At 42.1% G+C, this 19,800-nt stretch overlaps 1 protein-coding gene across 28 annotated transcripts in view; it reads right to left on the minus strand.

Moving 5' to 3' along the window:
- The window catches only part of snap91a (synaptosome associated protein 91a), a 329,189-nt gene that overhangs the window by 58,091 nt on the left and 251,298 nt on the right, over positions 1 to 19,800 (minus strand). For 17 of the 28 annotated variants that reach the window (XM_038799504.1, XM_038799506.1, XM_038799491.1 and 14 more), the window contains 7 exons: positions 16,697 to 16,798; positions 12,881 to 13,195; positions 12,545 to 12,628; positions 12,289 to 12,360; positions 7,681 to 7,767; positions 7,038 to 7,121; positions 6,465 to 6,590 (listed from right to left, as the gene is read on the minus strand). In XM_038799504.1, the coding sequence (XP_038655432.1) occupies positions 6,465 to 6,590; positions 7,038 to 7,121; positions 7,681 to 7,767; positions 12,289 to 12,360; positions 12,545 to 12,628; positions 12,881 to 13,195; positions 16,697 to 16,798 (870 nt within the window). The remainder of the gene's footprint in view (positions 1 to 6,464; positions 6,591 to 7,037; positions 7,122 to 7,680; positions 7,768 to 12,288; positions 12,361 to 12,544; positions 12,629 to 12,880; positions 13,196 to 16,696; positions 16,799 to 19,800) is intronic. The other 11 variants (XM_038799493.1, XM_038799514.1, XM_038799512.1 and 8 more) reach the window with 9 other exon arrangements.

Here is a 19,800-nt window from a genome sequence, read left to right on the forward strand (position 1 = left end):
CCACTATACCCCTCCAGGCATTACCTGCTCTCAGGGCCATTGCTAAGGGTTCTAGAGCCAGGGCAAACAGTAATGGGGAGAGCGGGCATCCCTGCCTTGTCCCCCGACATAGAATAAATAATTCAAACCGAACTCTATTAGTTCTTGCGTTTGCCACCTGGACCCGGTGCAATAACCGGACCCACTCCACAAATCCCTGCCCAAACCCAAACCTGTCCAAAATACCCCATATATACTTCCACTCCACCCGGTCGAATGTCTTCTCCGCATCCATGGCGACTACCACCTCAGCCTCGCACCCCTCCGCTGGCATCATAATTACATTTAAATAGCCATCTAATGTTGGATGTCAGGTCCCTGCCCTTTACAAATCCCGTCTGACCCTCCCCAATTATCTCCAGGACACAATCCTCTATTCGAGTGACCAGGATCTTTGCCAATAATTTGGCATCTACATTCAAGAGGGAAAAAGGCCTGTACGATCCACAGTTCTCTGGATCCTTGTCTCGTTTCAGGATGAGAGAAATTGATGCCTGAGATAACGTTCGGGGGTGGGGGTACTGCCAGCTCCTTGAACCAGGAGCGGCCCCAGTAACCCTGAGAACTTCTTATAAAATTCCACTGGAATCCGTCAGGTCCCGGGGCTTTATCCGATTGCATCGCCCCCAGTCCATCTATCACCTCCCCAAGCCCAATAGGGCCCCCATGGCCTCCACCACCTCCTTATTTACTTTAGGAAACTCTAGCCTCCCCAGGAATTGATTCATGCCCTCCTCCCCAACCGGGGGTTCTGACTTTAAATCTATCCTGGAGTACACCTTATGCGCATGGGAATAGAATGAATATTCCCTACTCCCTGTCTCTCAAATCTCCACTGATCTACCCCTCCCATGCACTCCATGAACCCCCGCAGCTCCTTTGCCATTGCTGATAGTTTCCCTGTCCAAGCACCAACCGGTCCAATCTCAGGTCCAGTCACCACCCATGATCAGCGGTGCGAGTCAAGATCTGGGATCTTTCCCAGCACCTTCCTGACAAACGCGACATCATCCCAGTTTGGGACATATATATTCACCAGCACCACTGCCATTGCCTCTAACTTCCCGCTAACCATAGCAAATCTGCCTTCCGAGTCTGCCTCTATCTTCCCCACCTCGAATGTCACTCTTTTGTTAATTAGGATAGCCACCCCCCCTTGTTTTAAAGTCCAGTCCTGAATGAAACACTTGCCCGACCCATCCCTTCTTTAATCTAATTTGGTCTCCCAGCTTCAGGTGTGTCTCCTATAACATGGCCACATCCGCTTTAAATTGTCCCAGGTTTACAAACACACGGGTTCTCTTAACCGGCCCGTTCAGTCCACGAACATTCCAAGTAACCAGTCTGGTGGGGGGGCCATTGCCCCCCCTTCCCTGTCGATCAGCCATGACCTTTCCTAGGCCAGCCCCTAGCCCGTGTTCCGCACCCCACTTGATCCGCCCCTTGGCAGCAACTGCCATCTGATCTCAATCTCCAGTCTCCTAGCTGTCCCTTATGTCAGACGTTTAGCTGCTGTTGTATAAAGAGTCAAAGGTACTGCTCCTTTTTACAGACATCCTTTAACAGACTCTGCACAAAACTCTATCTTCACATCACCTGACACAAAGGCCACCTGGAGCCCCTTTACATATCAGTATCAATTATTGGGTCGGCCGGCATGGGTCGCGAAGGTCGGCCGGTGTGGGTTGCGAAGGTCGACTGGGTTAGGTCCCAAAGGTCGGCCGGTTGGTAAAAATGGGTCCCCGGAAAAAAGTTTGAAGAACACTGGTATAGTATGTCTCCTTGCTGAAAAAAGGTTTTGAGGGCCGTACATTACGTCTTAAAACTCTGCAAATTCTTTCAGAAACTTCTGCTTCCAAAAATGATTTCTACTGCTATGTAATGCATTTAAATGCTCAGCAAAGGCAGAGCTAATTGTAGTCCCTTCCCAAGCTGGAGGCTGGTCATCTAAAATAGATGGAATTTTAGGATTTCTACCAAACACTAATCGATAGAGACTATAGCTCCCAACCATCTGCAATGAATTATTTGCATGTACCGACCGCCCATGCTAAAGCTGAATTTAGTTTGCAGTTTGATCTATCTGCCAAAATTTTCCCGGAGCATGTCATCTATTACTGCATGATTTCTTTCACACACACCATTACTAAATGGGCTTTCCTGCAGCCGTATTCATAACTGTGATATTCACGTTTTCACACATATCCCTAAACTCATCATTAGCAAATTCTCCCCCATTGTCCGTAAGGAATTTTGCCAGTGGGCCCATTCCTGTCCCAATCCATTTTTCCACGATTTGATCCAGAATTACTCTCTTTTCTTTACTTCGTACAATCATTGATTGACTAAATCTAGTTGCTAAATCTACAAAATAAATATATTCTTGGCTTTATCCCAGATCTTAAGGTCCATGGCCACAATTTCATCAAAATCTCTGGCCAAAGGTACAGTTACTATCGATCGTGCTGGTGTCCTTCTGTATTTCCTACAAACTTCACAGCGATCACTAACCTTTAATAAATTTTTCAGCCTCCGCGGAGACAGATGCTCAAATTGCCTATGCAGTTTTAATACAACAAGCTTTTTTATCAGCTAAAGTCCCATTTTCAACTGCCATTAACACATCCTTAACAACTGTACTTGAAATATTATTTGTCAGTAATGAAATACAACAGTGTCCCGACTGTGTAAATTGTAAGTCCACCGTTTTTCCAAAAACTGTTGCCGTATCCTATTCCATGTGTGGTTCCTTCATCGACGGTCTGCTCAGAAGCAAAGGCAAAGATACACTTGATACAACATCCGTGCTAATGAAATGATTCACTCTGGCAATATTTACAAGGGATCATCACTCTTTTCAGCAACTTCAGAGTATTATCATCCCCAAACCTGAAACTTGTGGAATTTTCCAGGTAACATTTTAACCAGTCAATTCCACACACAGTACATGTGCAGCCACTGTCCAATACAGCACAATTGAAGGATTCTGCAACCAACACCCTCATTACCGGTATAAAGCTGCTTGTTAATAGGACAATGCCTTCTTTCTGGTCACTATCTTGTTCCTCTTCTGACTTTTCCGTGTCATGTGTCGCTTCAAACACTCTATTATAACGTGTTGGGCAGTTGAAAGCATAATGGTATTGAGAGTCACATCGAAAACATCGATTTATCATACCACGGGCATTTCTGGGGTTCATCTTCCTATTGTAGGTTCTAACTGGGTTTCTGTCTTTACAATTTCTGGGTCCCGATCTCCTTCTATAGTCTTGGGACCTGTTTGTAGCCGTGCAATTTTGCCATCATGTTAGTAGTGTATCTTCCATATTCTGCTTTATTGCAGACTGACCTATTTGGGTCAGAGCCATCGGAATCGAATGTTTCCACAGAAACTTTTTTAAAGCTTCTGTCATCTGATCGAATAAGGTATCTTTATCCGTAAACTGAACTCCTGTCAAAACCAGGAGCCTATCCATGTTGCTCACTCTAGCACAGTCAAGTAATTTAAAGGCCAACACAGACTGTGGAAATTCCAGGTTGTGTTTCTGCAGCCTTTTATGTAGTCTGCCAAATTCCATTATATAGTCTTCCATGGAGAATTCCTCTATTTTCCGGAACTTATCAAAATCCGACCATGCTTCATATGCACTTAACAAGTCATCTTTTTTACAAATCTTATCCATATAACATAATAGAGTCTCCAGACCTTCTTCTGGGTCTGACTCTTCCAATTCCCGCTCAGAAAACACTTTGCTTCGGATTTTACTGTCATAAGGTAAAGTGCCAATGCCATACTTTGTTTTCTCTTTCCCAAGACAGTTACCTTAGTCCACATAACTACTGCACTTCTCCATTGGTCATACGATCCCTTCAGAAAGTAAGGAGGGGTAGTCATATCCAGCCATCTTTATCCTAGGTTCAGCCATATATCTTTTTTTTTCTTCCCACTCACTCTTTGTTTGGTCTGGAAAAGTTGTACCTTTCAACCCTTCACATTTTCACAGGAACCATCCTCTGCTACCATTTGTTAGACGTTTAGCTGTTGTTGTATAGAGTCAAAGGTACCGCTCATTTTTCCAAACACCCCTTAACAGACTCTGCACAAAACTCTATCTTCACATCACCTGACACAAAGGCCATCTGAAACCCCTTTATATATCAGTGTCAATTACTGGATACTTAACATAAATGAGACAATTAATTGGAATGTCTCTTAACCCATTACTTGACACCTTACCCGCCAGCAGTATCCCCACCTACCTCTCCACTCACTTTCTTTCCTTAGCTCTCCCCCCCACTTTGCTCAAGTGAATTAACTATTCAGCTAGCCCATCAGCTCCCCCCCCCCCCCCCCCCCCCCGGAGTCAAAAAAAAACCTGCCATCTGCCAGATAAACATAGCACAAGCACTCAACACAACAACAATCCCCAAAAGCAAACACACCATCCCCCAACACACAGGCAACAGGGCCCCACCCCTCTCCCTTTGACCTATTCTTATCAGTCCCATCACCTTCAAACAGAATCAAATACAATAGAAGCTTCAAGCAACTTAAAGAAAATTAGGCATGCAAGAATCAACCATCTTTCTTACAGAAAAGAACCCCCCCCCGCAACTTAAAATGTTTTTGTCTTTGTAACCCAGTACATAAAGCAATAGGTCAAAATCAAATTACACAAGAAAAAAAAACTCTTCTTCCCGAATATCGCGACTTAACTCTCAGAATTAGAAAGACTGAAATTTTAAACAAGATAAAACAAAACATAGAACAATTTTTCTTCCACCCCCCACTTTATCCCTTCCCACAAACTCAGTCCACCACAGTTTGAATTTAAACGTTCTCAAGCCAGATTATTGTCCTTCATAAAAGTAGCCAACTCTTTCGGAGAGTTAAAGTACAGCTCCCGGGGTTCTCGTAGGTCACCCAAAGACGAGCCGGATACAGCAGTCCAAATTGAATGTCTTTCGCAAACAGGGCTGCCTTAAATTTGTTGAAACTTGCTCTCCTCTTTGCGAGTTCTGGTCCCCAATCTTGGTGCACCCGGATCTCTGATTCTTTCCACGTGTACTGTTTTGTCTGCCTGGCCCACTTCATGACACGCTCCTTGTCGAGAAATTGATGCAGCCTCACCACCATGGCTCTCGGGGGGGCTCACGACCCTGGGGCTCACGTACGAGCACCCTGTGTGCCCAGTCCACCTCCAGCGGCTTGTCAAACACATCGGCCCCGACCATATCCTGCAACATCTTCCCCACAGACGTACCTGCATCTGATCCCTCCTTTCCCTCTGGCATCACGATGATTCGGATATTTTGCCTGCGAGACTGGTTCTTCAAGTCTTCCACCTGATCCAGTCGTCCCTGGCTGTCCTGTAGTATGCTAATTTCCAAGCCATTGCAGTGGATTCCTCCTCTTGTTCAGTCGCCTCCTCCTGCAACTTTTGAATCTCCTGTCCCTGGGTCATTATTTTCTCCTCCACACTGTCAACCACCTCCTGAGGCTATTACCTGGGTCATGTCTTCTGCACACTCCTTTATGATGCTGGGCAAACTTCTCATCCAGTTACTCGACCCATTGCTCCATCGACCAGTGAGCGGGCGTGGGCACACTTTGTCTCGTTACCATTGAGCAGGCAGCAGTCCTAACTACTGTGCCACCGTGCTGCCTGTTACTTTGTTCTTTTTAACAGCGGAAGCAAGTCACGCAGAACTGGGAGTTCAGCAACAATGCAGCCTGGCAAGTATTGCATAATATGCTTACAGGAAAAAGTATTTCACAACACAGCTGCAATTGTTACAAATCAAATTTACAAGAATGCATCTAAACATTCATACAAGCTTTGCCACACAAAACAGCCAGAAGTTAAACTGGTATCTACCTACTAATTTTGCACTGCTTTAACAGTAATTAATATAAAAATGTTTTGGAGGAAGTCAAATTTTCTAGTTAAAACAAAATTCGTTGAAAGTTAAAAATTGTACAAAAATCCCACGCTACTCAAAAGACGAATGAAATCATCATTGACCAGTTTCACATTATCTCACATTTCCTGACATAAATTTTAAGCACGGAGAACTAAAAACAAAATACACAATTTAGAACTTTATTATATGGATGGAAAAATTCCCTCATGAATATTCAAGTATGTACCCGCTGGTGCCAAAGATCTTCGCTCTTTTTACAACTTAGAAGTCACCTCAAATAGTGGCTGAGGATTTAAAAATAATTCTATTCTGTCTTTGAAATGTCGCTGAACATACAGGAAGTGTATTTACATTCTTTAAAATTCTAGATTTACATTCTTTAAAATTCTAAAAGTCAGTTTATTTTATTTTGACTTATTGACGTTGCTATCAAAAGTGATAAATTATATAGCACTTTTTCTCTTCAACGTCTTAAAAATTAATTATTTTCTAACCCTTACCTGATGAATCAAAAGTGTTACTTGCGGCTGTCAAACCAAAAGCTGCTTCAAAGTCAGGCTGCAAAACGTTATTCTGGACTGGAGGAATCGGTGTAGCTGTTGGCGTCATAAATGCATTTCCAAAGCCTTAGAGAAGCAAACAAATTATTTATATTTAAAAAGCAATGCCAAACATTTCATGTTCCTTTGGAATCAGGGTGATGATGGTGTTGCGAGTGCTTATGCCTTTATGCATTCTTGTGAATGGCTGAAGAGAGCACAATTTTGGACAGTCTCAAAAATCAGCACTGTGGATAAGGTGGAGTAAATACGATCCTAATTAGTTACATCATATGGAGGCAAGACAATGTTGCACTTGTCTCAATTACACTAACTGATTGAAGTTAGTCATCATGTAATATTAACAAAATTACAATTGTTACAAGCAAACTTCAATCAAGGAAAACAGGCCTTCACTAAGTATTGTCACAAGTAATTTACACAATATATGCATGGATGCTCGCAAGGTGAAGGAATATTTTTCAAGTATTTTGTCTTCTCCCTTCCCTGCCACAATGAATAAAAGTCAGTTACCAGCTAGTAAGTCCGATGAAGCAGATGAACTGGAAACAGCCTGAGTGGCAGGCTGAGACTCAGGAGCAGAGGTGCCAAAAGCATCTAGCATTTTGATCCAAAAATGCAGCACAGAGAGGAAGAAGAAAGCACCAAACTTAGACAGATTGTACACAATCACAATATTTTACACATGGCCTCTGACTGAAATACAAGGGAATTGAGCACAATAATGGAGAGACTATTTCATATTATTTCAACCTCAATTAATGAGGATATCCAGGAGTTTTATTGAACATTTATCATACTAATTTGATTTATTTACATCATTTACCTTATTTAGATACACTTAAACAAGATCAACTTTAAAATGTTGAATTATATTGCCAGTGACAAATTTCAGTTTCTTTTTATACATGGCAACATGCCTTAAATATGCATGAGTTAACCACTTTGTTACTACAGTATATTTTCATAATGAACAATGACTGCACATAGGAGAAAACAGTTCTACATTTTTTTTCCCATATTATTTTTATTCAATAGTTAATTTTGAACAGCTCGACTGCCCCTCACTGTATTCTGCCATTTCAGTTTTAGACAACAGAAGTTTTAGTCAAATACCGAATGACTCAACTTAAGAAATCTGAAGAGGTATACCCACCACCAAACAGATCAATTACTGCTGATGTTTCGGATTTAGCAGGAGAGGCACTGATTGTAGCTGGTGGTGGTGCTACAAATGCATCAACTGTAGCAGGCAGCAATGCAAAGGAAAATATGTAAGTAACAAGTAGAAAAAGTACAAAGATTTCTCTCAGTCAGAACAATAGTTATAGTGAAGCATACAATCGAAAGAATAAGGCATATATGCAGTCAGTTAAGTCAGAATACCAAGATCTGTTGGTCTTTATACCGTGACAAATTAATGGGAAAATGGAGTTGAATTGTGTGACCCTGTAATTAGGTTCCATGACATGCACTGAAGCCACCCGTGCAGGCAACACAATTGACTTAGTCCTCTACTCCTTTAGTTCCTGGTGGTGAAACTTCACAAACAAGATAGTTACGAATATGAATAAATTCATTAAAAGCTGGTAACACCTTCATCTATACGAAAATCTAAATCTGTGGAGTTTGTAATACTGAAATAATTTGAAGCTTTATAATTTAAAAAGCTCAAGTTCCCCAGCTCCATCCCCAGGGCCCTGAAAGGTATTTCCCTAAAATATCTTTCAGCATCTGGAAAAGTAAAAGATTGGCATTTGGGTGAATTGGCAACTCCAGCATTACTTTATTTCAGTTTTACAGACCTCCCTTTGATTTTTTTCTCATTCCTTTCCCAGTTTACCTGTTTAAAAACCATGATATTTCTAACTTTTCCCAGTTCTAGTGAAAAGTTACACTATGAAACGTTAACTTGGTTACCCCACAGATGCTGCCAGACTAAACATTTCAGAATTTTCTGTTTTTACTTCAGATTTCCAACATCTGCAGGATTTTGTTTTTGTGTTTAGTGTTTAATTTGTTGCCACCTCCTCTTCCAGGAACAGCCACCTCAAAGAAGTTTTTCTCTTCTCTACATTTGCCTTTTACCTTGTTCACCTTCATTGCTTTATATTCCCCTTCTCATGCTTGATCAGGTATGTACCAAAACTCGCTTTCACACAGTCACATTTTGTTCCTCAGCAGGTCTCTGGCTCAGAATTCTTCCATCTGCATTCCAACTGAAATTTCACCCTATCTGTTTCAGTTCCACCAACGATTACAGGCCCATCAAGGATTACAGCTATCCCTTAGACATTCAACACAGCGAAACACAGTTTTCATGTTGCATTCCAAAATCCACTCAGTGCCTCCTGGTGCAACATGAATATATTCGACCTCTCTCATCAGCAGCACCAACTCACTATCTCAAAGCTGTCCTGATCCAGTTGCATTTCATCCGTAATCTCATCCAATGCTTTAACAAAGAACTGTTTCTCTTCCTTTCAAGTGTTGAGGACTCTTCTGTTTCTTTCCTTGTTCCTTAACATGCCCTATCACAGACTTTTCTTTATCCACCCTCTCATTTTTGTTTCTTAAAAACTGCTGCATTTCTAACTTTTCCCAGTTGTGATGAAAGATCACTTGAAATATTAACTCTGTTTCTCTTGCCACTGATGCTGCCAGCCCTGCTGAGTATTTCCAGCATTTTGAGTTAATGGGTGTATAGGTTGTGCATGTAGACCTTTGGTCAGGACTGGAAATGTGAGATCTTAAAAGTTTTGAACAAATCAAAAATGGTTCTGGTGGGGAGGGGAATGGAATCACTGAAGGTAATTCAAAATCCATGAGCGTCATACACAATTCCTGTTGAATGCTCCAACAGGTTTTTGAGAAGCTGAAAGAGGGAAATTTAGTTGATTATAAAAAGCCGTGAAAGTAGCAGAAAAATGACATGGGAAAGGCATACCAAAAATGAAAAAACAAATTCTGTAGCAAAATAAAAATGTTAAGATTTGGGGAAAATTAAGATTAAAACCTCCATGGTCTCAGATTTGCAATGCTCCTCGTAAAACATTAAGACCTGGAAGAACAGAAATCTCCTTCAACAAAGCATCGGGAAGACCTAACTCACTTGCCACAGACTCTATCCTTTGCTTTGGCCACCTTGGTGTTTTATTGGCCCCGAAGATTAGCTTTTGATGACATATCCACTGCAAGACTACCCATTCTCACTTCAATATCATCTAACTCTGCCACTGCTAAAATTACCTCTAGACTTGATAATTCCAATTCTTCATAGCCAGTCACGCATTTTTCATCTTGAGCTCCCCAAAGATTTGTTGCCCATATCCTGATCCACACAAGTCGTTTTGCAACATCACCTCAGTGCCCTGTGACCTACATCGGTTCCAGGGCCATTACCATCTTGATTTTTAAATTCTCATCCTCATTTTCAAATCCTTGGCCGTTATCATCTTGATTTTTAAATTCTCATCCTCATTTTCAAATCCTTCAGTGGCCTTGCCCTCTTTCATTTCTTCTAATCTTGTGAGATCTCTGGGCTCCTCCAACACTCGCCTCATATACATCCCAGATTTTAAATGTTCCATCGCTAGCAGCAAATAATTTATTGCCTGTGCTCTAGAAGTCCTTTGCCTTTTTGGCTCCTACAAAATGCTCTTTGAACTTACTTCTATGACCAAACTTTTGACTTCTTTCTTAATAACTCACTATATGGCTCTGTGTCAAATTTTGTTTGAGAATGTCAGAGATGATTGGCCATAGTAAAAACACTAAATACAATTTGTTGTTGCTTGTCCTTTTTAGCATGCTGAATGCTGCAACTCCATTAGTACCATATCTTACTCAATAATTCTTTTTGTATCCAACTCTTCATAAACATGATCTGCACTAGACGCCCCATGGGTTTGTTTTTCTACTCTGGAAATGGCATTTCCAGAGACACTGGACTGTCTCGATCTTATTCTACTATGATTTCCATTCCCCTTCTTCTAGATTCTCTGATTACTTCATTTTCTGCATGGAAACCTCGTAAATGTGTTTTCTTTTTTGCTGATGTTTTGCATGTTAATCTAATTTTCATTACCTTCCCCTTCTCTCACAGTGAGAAAGAGCAGACTCACTTACCTGTTTTGCCTCCTACTTAATTAATCCTGACATTCGCCAGATAGTTTTTCTCCAAAAACAATTCCCAACACCCAGCATTTCTTCCCTCTCTGCTACCCCTGTTCATTAATCCACTTTCCTAACTTCCAATTGCAGTTCTTGTCACTGTCTAATGCAAATGTAGCAGACGCAACATCTGCTCATTCACCACACTCTAAAATACAGCCCAAGGCCCCAAACAGTCAAGTCATTTGCATACATTTCATCCAGACAAACATAATGCATTTGCTGCTTATATTGTAATCTGCAGTGCACATGGAAAAACAAGACAGCTGAACAATTTTCCAGAAACTTACAGTCTGGCTCGAAGTGCAATCCTCATCTTTCCATGACTACATAAATTCACCTTCCCACATCACTCTGACCTCAGTCTTTGGCTTCCTCCAGTGTTCCAGTCAAGTTCAATGCAAGCTACAGAAATAGTATCTCAGCTTTTACCTTAGCCCTTTGGTCCAAACATTGACCGCAACAACTTCATGCACTAGTTTTCCTAGATGGGGTGCATCTTTTGCTCACTGACGGCTGGGAGAAGCAGGAGCAACCCAGACTACAGTTTTCTGTAAATACTTTGTTAAGGACAGTTCATTGTGGGTTTTTTTTTGGGGGGTGGTGGAGGAAGGAGTGTGGTGGTGGGTGCCTAAGGGTGGTTGAGAGGTCAGAAAAACAGATCACTTTCTTTTTGGTGCTGGCAGACCATCGGTGTAAAGCAAGCATTTTTTAAATTTCATGATTAGTGGATTTTCAGTTTTAGCCTTTGTAATTTTCCCCAGTTTCTTGTTTGTAATACCTCTTTATATACCCTTGCTTTCTTTGTGTCTTTTAATTATCTCATCTTTATATAATCACTGATGAGATTTCACCTCTTGCCAACATTTCAAAAAAAGTTTTTTTTTTTAAACTCGAGATGAAACCCATTAATTTATGTTACAGGAGGCAACACTTTGCACCATCTACGACTCACTCTTTTTGCCTCACTCAGATGCAGACTTCTGTTCCAGTACAGAGAAAGGCTAAAATATTAACCTCTTTTTGTTTTCAGTTTCTTTCCGCATTTTCTATTATTAAGTTAATAAATTTGAAGTCAAGTGCATCCACAATTATTTAGATTCTTGATTTTAAGAACCAAAAAGCTAAAGACAACTAGTGGCAAAACGGGTTTGCTGCACAAAAGTGAATTTTGTCAAGTATAGGAGATTAGGGAATTGATACATTTCTATTTTAGATACACAGTGCGAATATCATACCCTCCCACATCAACACAATTGCATATAGAACTCTTTGGGAAAAACTATCCTCACATCTTTGCCTCATACACCACCTTCCAGCATTTGTCAACACAGTTGCCAATTTAGTTCAGGTTATAACACCTTTGTACTGTGGATCCATCCTGCCTATGAACTGGTTAAGGATTCCTTTTACCCATTTTGGGCCTTTAGCATTGGATGTAAAAGCCATCAATCTCAGAGGTGAAATTTGGTGACTAACTAAAGAGCTACAAACACAAGACTTTTTAAAAAACTGCTTTGTTCATAGTGTCACAATCCAATTTAGCTTTCATAGTGGCCAATCTTAGTGTTTCAGAAAGAAAAGGACTCACCGGATAACAGATCGGCAGTAAGACTACTGTCAGGCAAAGGGGAAGCCCCACGAGAAGGGGTTGAAAAAGTATCTTTGGAAAGTGAAAGCAAATAAACATCAATAATTAAAAGACAAATCAGTCCCTTTTCCAAAATATTGTTTTATACACATTTTGAAAATTAAAATGGACTCCAAAAGATTATGCAAAATGTTTTGACGTTTTCTTGGGTGTCTGAGGATTTCAGGCAGGAAATGGACATTTTCCTGTTTTATACCTGATGCAAACAGGTCTACACTAGGACCTGCTTCTGGTTTGGGAGTTGTAGATGCATTTGGTTCAGGAACAGAATCAAATAAATCTAAGAATAAAGATAAGATACATTAATTCTCCTGACCCACATGAAATCTACGCAGCAGTTAGTTTATATATATATGTTTTTAAAAAAGCATCAACAAATCTATTAACACAAGCTAACCTCTGACAGGCAATTATGCAAACTTTCTCCAAGAACTTTTAAATACTTTTGCAATGAGTTACTAGGCATTAACGTTTACTTTGTTGAATTAACACCGCCTTAGATCAAAAATGCCAAGATAAAGAATAAAATTACCACCGAAAATATCAAGAACAGGTGCAGTGGTGGTGACAGTAGTATCAGCAGCTGTAGTGGTAGGAGCAGTAGCAGGAGTGGTAGCAGTCGCAGTAATAGTGGTAGTGGTAGTAGTAGCAGTCGCAGTAGCAGTAACAGTAACAGTCTCAGTCGTAGTCACACTAGTAGTTGTGCTGGTAATGGCACTGGTAGTTGTGCTGGCAGTTGCACTGGTAGTGGGGGTAGTTGCAGGAACGCTGGCCTCAGCAGACTTCATAGCAAAAAGGTCCAGTTCAGCAGCAGCCTCTGCACTACCTTCAGATGGTGCAAAAGGGTCTTTGAAAATGGACAGAGGTGGGAAGAAAGAGGGTCAGAGGATGGAAAGTTAAGGGTTTACAATTAAGAAACTGGGGTTAACATCTACACAGCAGCAGAGCGGTTTATTTCTCCATATAACAGTTATGACATTTCATTAACCCTAATCATATATTTTTGTAACAAGTTCAAAAAGTTGAATTTATAGAAGGATTAGTTTACACTAAAAGCAAATAACATTTTACACATTCTTCTCAACCAATTAGGCCATTGTGACCATGACACCAAATCAGGACTCATACCAATAGATCATTTTGTATGAGTTTAGTTATGAGAAAAACAAAAGGCTCAAAACTATTGATTGTTGCAATTAAAAATTAATTTCTAGTATTGTGGAGTTAAATTAAGTTTTGCATGTTTGAAAGAATGCTGCTAACATCATGGTGCTTAAGAGGTGCTTTTGTGCTCAACAATGTGATGAACACGGTCTTAGCGACAATGGAATAAAGAATATTTTGCTGAATTAGAGTAGGCCTTTGACTTTGAGCTGAGGTTTACACCTCAAATGGAGGCAGTGGGTTTGGGAAGGAGATGACCAATTTTCAACTTTAGCCTAGAATTGCCACAAAGTTAAAAAGGCCCAGTGCAGTCCCCGGTTGGGAAGCTTTCAGATTTGGTCCTCTCAATTAAACCAGAAAGATGCAATAATGGGTGCTCCACTGCCATCACTGACTTACATGGCAGAAAGCCGGCTGGCGTAGACACAAGATCTGGAAGATATTTAAAGCACTGTGGACAAGGAGCCAGTTTCGGCAAACAAGGACAAGGGTGATCAGTGAGCAGGACAGTGCTGGCATAATAATATAGCCATGTTCTAAGCTAAAACTGGTTTCTGGGGATAACAGGCTAGTAAGGAACGACTCACTTTCAGTGTGCTGCAAGAAACAGTGAGGGCAGCAGCTGAGCAGGGATTTTTGTGGGGCTAGGAGAATGCACCTGCTGGTCTCGAAATACACACATACATACATACATACATATATATCAAAAAGCTGACCAGAAAGAGTGACGGTGTTGTCTTTTTGAGCACCATCGATTAGGTCGCTCAATACCCAGTACAACTGTAGTAAGCATGCATGACAAAGGCTCCGTACATTTGCACATTAAAATTACACAATATCCTAAAGTTTAAGTAATACCTTCATTCAATCTTCAAACAGCCTCTCAGCCATTTTGGGCATAAGCTAAGGGCTCATATTTAAAGACCTGCCCAAAATAGCACAAGACGGACAAATGAGCATCTGCTAAATTTTCCTTAGCCAATCATGAATTTTAGAGGCTAGAAACAATTAACCAGTAGCTGAAAATTATGGTTATGCTTTTGATTACAAGACTGATTACTTATAACTCAAACATTGCTCGTCTTTCCATTTACCCCTGTCCCATGCAACCAAAATACCTTAATCTCCAAATTTGATTCTTCCAAGCTGTTCCTTTGCTATCCTCTCATCCCCCAGGAACTTGAACTTGTCCAAAACTCTGCTGTGTTGATCTTGCACAGCATTGCCCTGCTCATCCACTGACTCAAACTGCTTTGTCTCCAATTCCTCAAATTTGCTCCTGCCTCACCTCTTCTCCAACCTTGTCCCTTCACTTCACCACTGATAAGAGGCACTTCTGCCAATTGTATTCTTCTCCAAGCTGTTGCCTTGATAAATTCCAGGGCTTCCATTTATATTGCACATTTCACAACCACATGCATCCCAAAGTGGTTAACGTTGAGGGTACTTAAACGTAGTCACTTTTGTAATGTAGGAAATGCAGCAGCCAAAATGTGCAATGTGACATTGGTTATGTAATTGAGGGATAAACATTGGCCAGACGCCTGGGGACAACTTCCCTGTTCATTTTGAAGAGTACTTCAGCAACTTTTACAGCTACCTGAGTATGCAAACAAGGCCTTAGTTTTAATGTCTCGTCCAAACGACAGCACTCAAAAGGAATAGTCAGTACTACACAGCAGTGTCAGCGTAGATTCCGGTGCTCAAATTTTTAAAATACAGTTTTTTTCCCCCATTAATGGGCAATTTAGCTTGGCCAATTCACATACCCTGCATATATTTTTGGGTTGTGGGGGTGAGGCCCATGCAGAAACTGGGAGAATGTGCAAACTCCACACGGACAGTGACCAGAGGTTGGGGTCGAACCCTGGTTCTTGGATCAGTGATCCTGTGATCAAATCTAAGCAGGATTTAACTCTCAAATCTTTGGTTCAGGGACAAATGCAACCGATTGAGCCACAGGCCAAACTTTTGGTTACCCTTCCAACCAGCCTTTCTCCATTGCAATTTCTATTCACCGAAGCCCAATATTTACTTCGAGACAGGAAAGATTGAGGAAGAGCAGTAATGTGAGAGGGGGAAATCCACAATGCCCAGAAGTGCAGAGATTCAGGCCAACAGGACTGCTGTATAATTTTCTTTATCAGTTTCCTGCTCAGAACACAGCCAAATTAATTTGCAGGCAAGCCAATCACAGGAAACTGCCTCAAGGGGTGAAGGATAATTGATCTCAGCTACAGAGAGATTGGGGTTTGCTTGGGGGAAAGTAGAGGGTGGGGATGCAGATAAGCAGGCAAAGATAGGGAAGCTGGAAATCTGGTCTGATCATGGCATGGTGGGGAAGGAGAGGTCAAAGCTCAGCAGGAGATCCAAGATTGGGGATTGGAGGGGTTGCCACATTACGGCAGTGGTGAGAAGCCGTGTTCAGCAGCTGTAGGCTTCCTTGAGGGAAGGGTTTAGACTAGTCCCACCTCTCTTTGCTCATAAGGAGTGCTCTAAAAAGCACTGACCTGTCGGAATCAACAGCTCTCACCTCCGTTTCAGGAGTCCTGGAAAATTCAAAACGACCTCCCAATATGCATTGTACATAAATTTTGCTCATAAAATTTGGGAATACTGAACACATCAAAGTCAAATGATACGCTTTCATTAGATACAGTTTTGGCTAAGTAGACTGTTGTGGTTTGTCACTCAGACTGTGCTACACTCTCAGTTAGCTGGTAAAGGATGCATGACAGGAAGTTGCTTGCAAAGAGTAAATTCATCGCAGTGGGGAGGAGATGTTGTGAATTGGAAGGGCAAATAAATCAAGATAGCAGTCCTGAAAACAGTAGTAACTTGAGTACCCAAATCAGTAATATGTTTCAGAGCAATATGAAATAAGGTAAAATGGTGTGACAAATTTATGGGATAAAAGGAACACAAGAGGAACTGCTGATAACAGACACTGATATTTTGCTCTGTATTAAGGTTGGAGAAAAACTTCCCTTGGCAAGGAGATTTTTAATACTAAATAGCTTTTTCTTCACCTTTACACACAAAGCAAAATATATATCACATTTTATCCTAAAATAAATGTGACTTACAAATACTCAGATTTTAAGAGAGTTTCCATACAAACAATGAATGACTATAAATTTTAGTTCAGTGACAACTGCAAGTAAACTAGTGATACGACACCCACCAGTTCCAGCACATGCATCAAGCGCTGCTGTTGCAGGGGCTGCTGTTGCTCCTGCCCCTTCAGATGTTGTTGATTCTTCAGTTGGCGAAGCTGCAAATGCATCTAAGATGCATTACCAACACCATTCACAACAGAAAATGGAGAGAAAAGCAAAAAGAAAGAGACAAGGATATACAGAGCAAGAAACAAGTCACAAGTTTGTAAGCTAAAGGCAACTCAAAGTCCCCATTACAGTATACAAATTTCCCAAACCCGGAGACACAAATGTTGGAATTTAAGCCATGCAAGAAATCACCTGGATTTCGGGGTGGGGAGCATGTGAACAGGGGGAGAGAGAGTTTGGCTTCATTCTGCCGATTAGCCAACCAGGATAAACAACATAGAAAAGTGAAAACGTGCATCAGTATGTGCATTCTTCCCTTTGAGTGTGCATAATTCTATTTATGAATTTAATATTTTGGCACATTACTGCACTCAGTACAATAGCATCTTAAAATATTTGCTTTTATGAATTAGTGATTTCTTGATATCGAGTTACTGAAATGGAACAATAGGGAATGATTTTATACACTGCTTTGACATAAATTTGCAATTTATAATATTAAGATAGCTTTGAAATTGAATAATTATTCAGATAGCTTCTCTGATGCAACTGATCGGCTTCATAACCTTCGATGATTGTATTCAAAGTGAAGGGTGATGCCACTATTTTCAACTTCACAAAGTTACATCCTTGTAAGACACATAGGTGAGATAAACAGAGGAGCCACTGCTTTTGCAGTATACCTGGATCTCGAACTAATGCATGAAAGAACTGGAACAAAAATTTGAAAGAGGTACAAATTTCTCAGCCACCCAGAAAGTGCAGTTTCTTAGGTGGGGCAACATATCGATGCACTGCAACAAACGTAATCAAAGTCACAAATATTATCTGATGCAACTGTGATAACGATAATGTTTATCCTTTGACCTGGCTGCACCCTTTGATTTTGCTGATCATACCATCGTCCTCCAATACCTCTTGCTCACTCTGGTGCAGCTCCGTGGGACTGTACCCGCCTGGTTCCATTCCCAACCGTCTTGTCATGGCCACAGAATCAGCTTTAACACTTTAGCTTCCTGCTCCTGAATCATTGCCTTTGGAATCCTGCAAGGTTCCATCTCTGGTACCCACTTATTTCTCATCCACATGTTACCCCTCACCACAATATCCAAAAACACTGTTTCCAGCTGAACACAGGCTTTGCAGTTCCACCTCACCTTCACTGTCTCAGATATATCATACTGCTCATCAGACATCAAGTATTGGATGAGCAGACATCTTCTCCAATAAAGTATTGGGGAGACCAAAGCCATTGCCCTCAGGTCCATCACAAACTGCCACCTTGAGCCTCTAACTCCATCCATTTGTCTTCATTTTAGTCTTAAAATAGGAGACTCCTTGTTGCTAAATTGTAACCCCCAGTTCTAGATTCCCCATGAGGGGAAATGCCCTCTCAGAATCCAACTCCTTCAGAATCTAGGCCGGGATTCTCTCCTACCCGGCAGGACGGGGGGGTCCCGGCGTAGCGCCAACCACTCCAGCGTCGGGCCTCCCCAAAGGTGCGGAATTCTCCGCACCTTTGGGGGCTAGGCCCGCGCCGGAGTGGTTGACGCAATGCCGATTGGCGCCAAAACTGCTGCCAACGGCCTTTGACCCCCCCCCCCCGGCATCAGGGCTGGCCTGAAAGGCCTGACGTTACCACTGGCGCATGCGCGGTAGGGGGGGGTTCTCTTCTGCCTCCGCCATGGTGCAGGCCGTGGAGGCGGCAGAAGAAAAAGTGCCCCCACGGCACTGGTCCGCCCGTCGATCGGTGGGCAATCGCCCTGCGCCCCCCCCCCCCCCAGGACCCCGGGGGCCTGCTCGCGCCGCCAATACCGCCACCACCAGATGTGGTTGAAACCATGTCGGCGGGATTGGCCTCTCAGCTGCGGGACTTCGGCCCATTGCGGGCCGGAGAATCGGCGCGGGGGGCACGCCGATTGGCACAGGGGGCCCGCCGATCGGCACGGCGCGATTCCCACCCCCACCAATTCCTGGGTGGTGGAGAATTCCGGCCACGGTGGGGGCGGGATTTACGCCGGCCCCGGGCGATTCTCCGACCCTGCGGGGGGTCGGAGAATTTCACCCCTGGTGTTTCAATAAAATCATTTCTCATTCTTTAAGCTCCAATCAGTACAGCCCCAACCTGCTCAATCTTTATCCATCTCGTTATATACCCATTGCAAGGTCATCTCATTCATAAGATTGCAATTTCCCAACCCTATTCCACTCTAAACATTGGCCAATCATAGTTTCATACGAGTGATATTGTAAAAGTTTTCTTCTACTTGGGTACAGTTTCCCTTGCAAATTCATCACTCCTTTCCTCTTCATAAAAAACACTCTTAACCCAGTCCTTGCAAACCACCACTCCATCTCCAACCTCCTTTTACTCTCCATTAATCCATGCTCCTTGTAAACTGCCATCCCATCTCCAACCTCCTTTTACTCTCCAAGGTTCTTGAACATTTATTCAACTCCCAAACCAATGCTCATTTTCCTGAAGTCCTTACCTGAACCTCTCCTACCCATTCCCTTCCCCAATCCCCAAGCCTATCTACTTCCACCTCTGCAACTTTCTTGGGCTCAATGCCCGTCCATATGTTTTTTTTTAAAGAACCACCAGAATCATCACTCCAATGCTTTTCTCGTCAATATCCCATCTTCCCTATATGTGAGCTGCAAAAGTGCCTTTTGTCCATGACTGACATTGAGCCATTGGTGGACGGAGTCAATCTTGAACTTCTCAGAGTCACTGAATTCCACAGCACAGAAATGGCCTTCAATCTATCACGCCTGTGTCAATCAACAACAACCACCAAACTATTCTAATCCCACTTCCCAGCACTTGGCCCTTGTATGCCATGGGATCGCAAGTGCACATCTAAATACTTCTTAAATGTCATGAGGGATCGCAAGTGCGTATCTAAATGCTTCTTAAATGTTATGAGGGACTCTGCCTTCTGGGTAAAAAAATCCCCCTTACATTCACCCCCTCGAAGCCTCCTAGTCCTTACCATAA

The sequence above is a fragment of the Scyliorhinus canicula genome, chromosome 6, assembly GCF_902713615.1.
Source record: "Scyliorhinus canicula chromosome 6, sScyCan1.1, whole genome shotgun sequence".
NCBI lineage: Eukaryota > Metazoa > Chordata > Chondrichthyes > Carcharhiniformes > Scyliorhinidae > Scyliorhinus > Scyliorhinus canicula.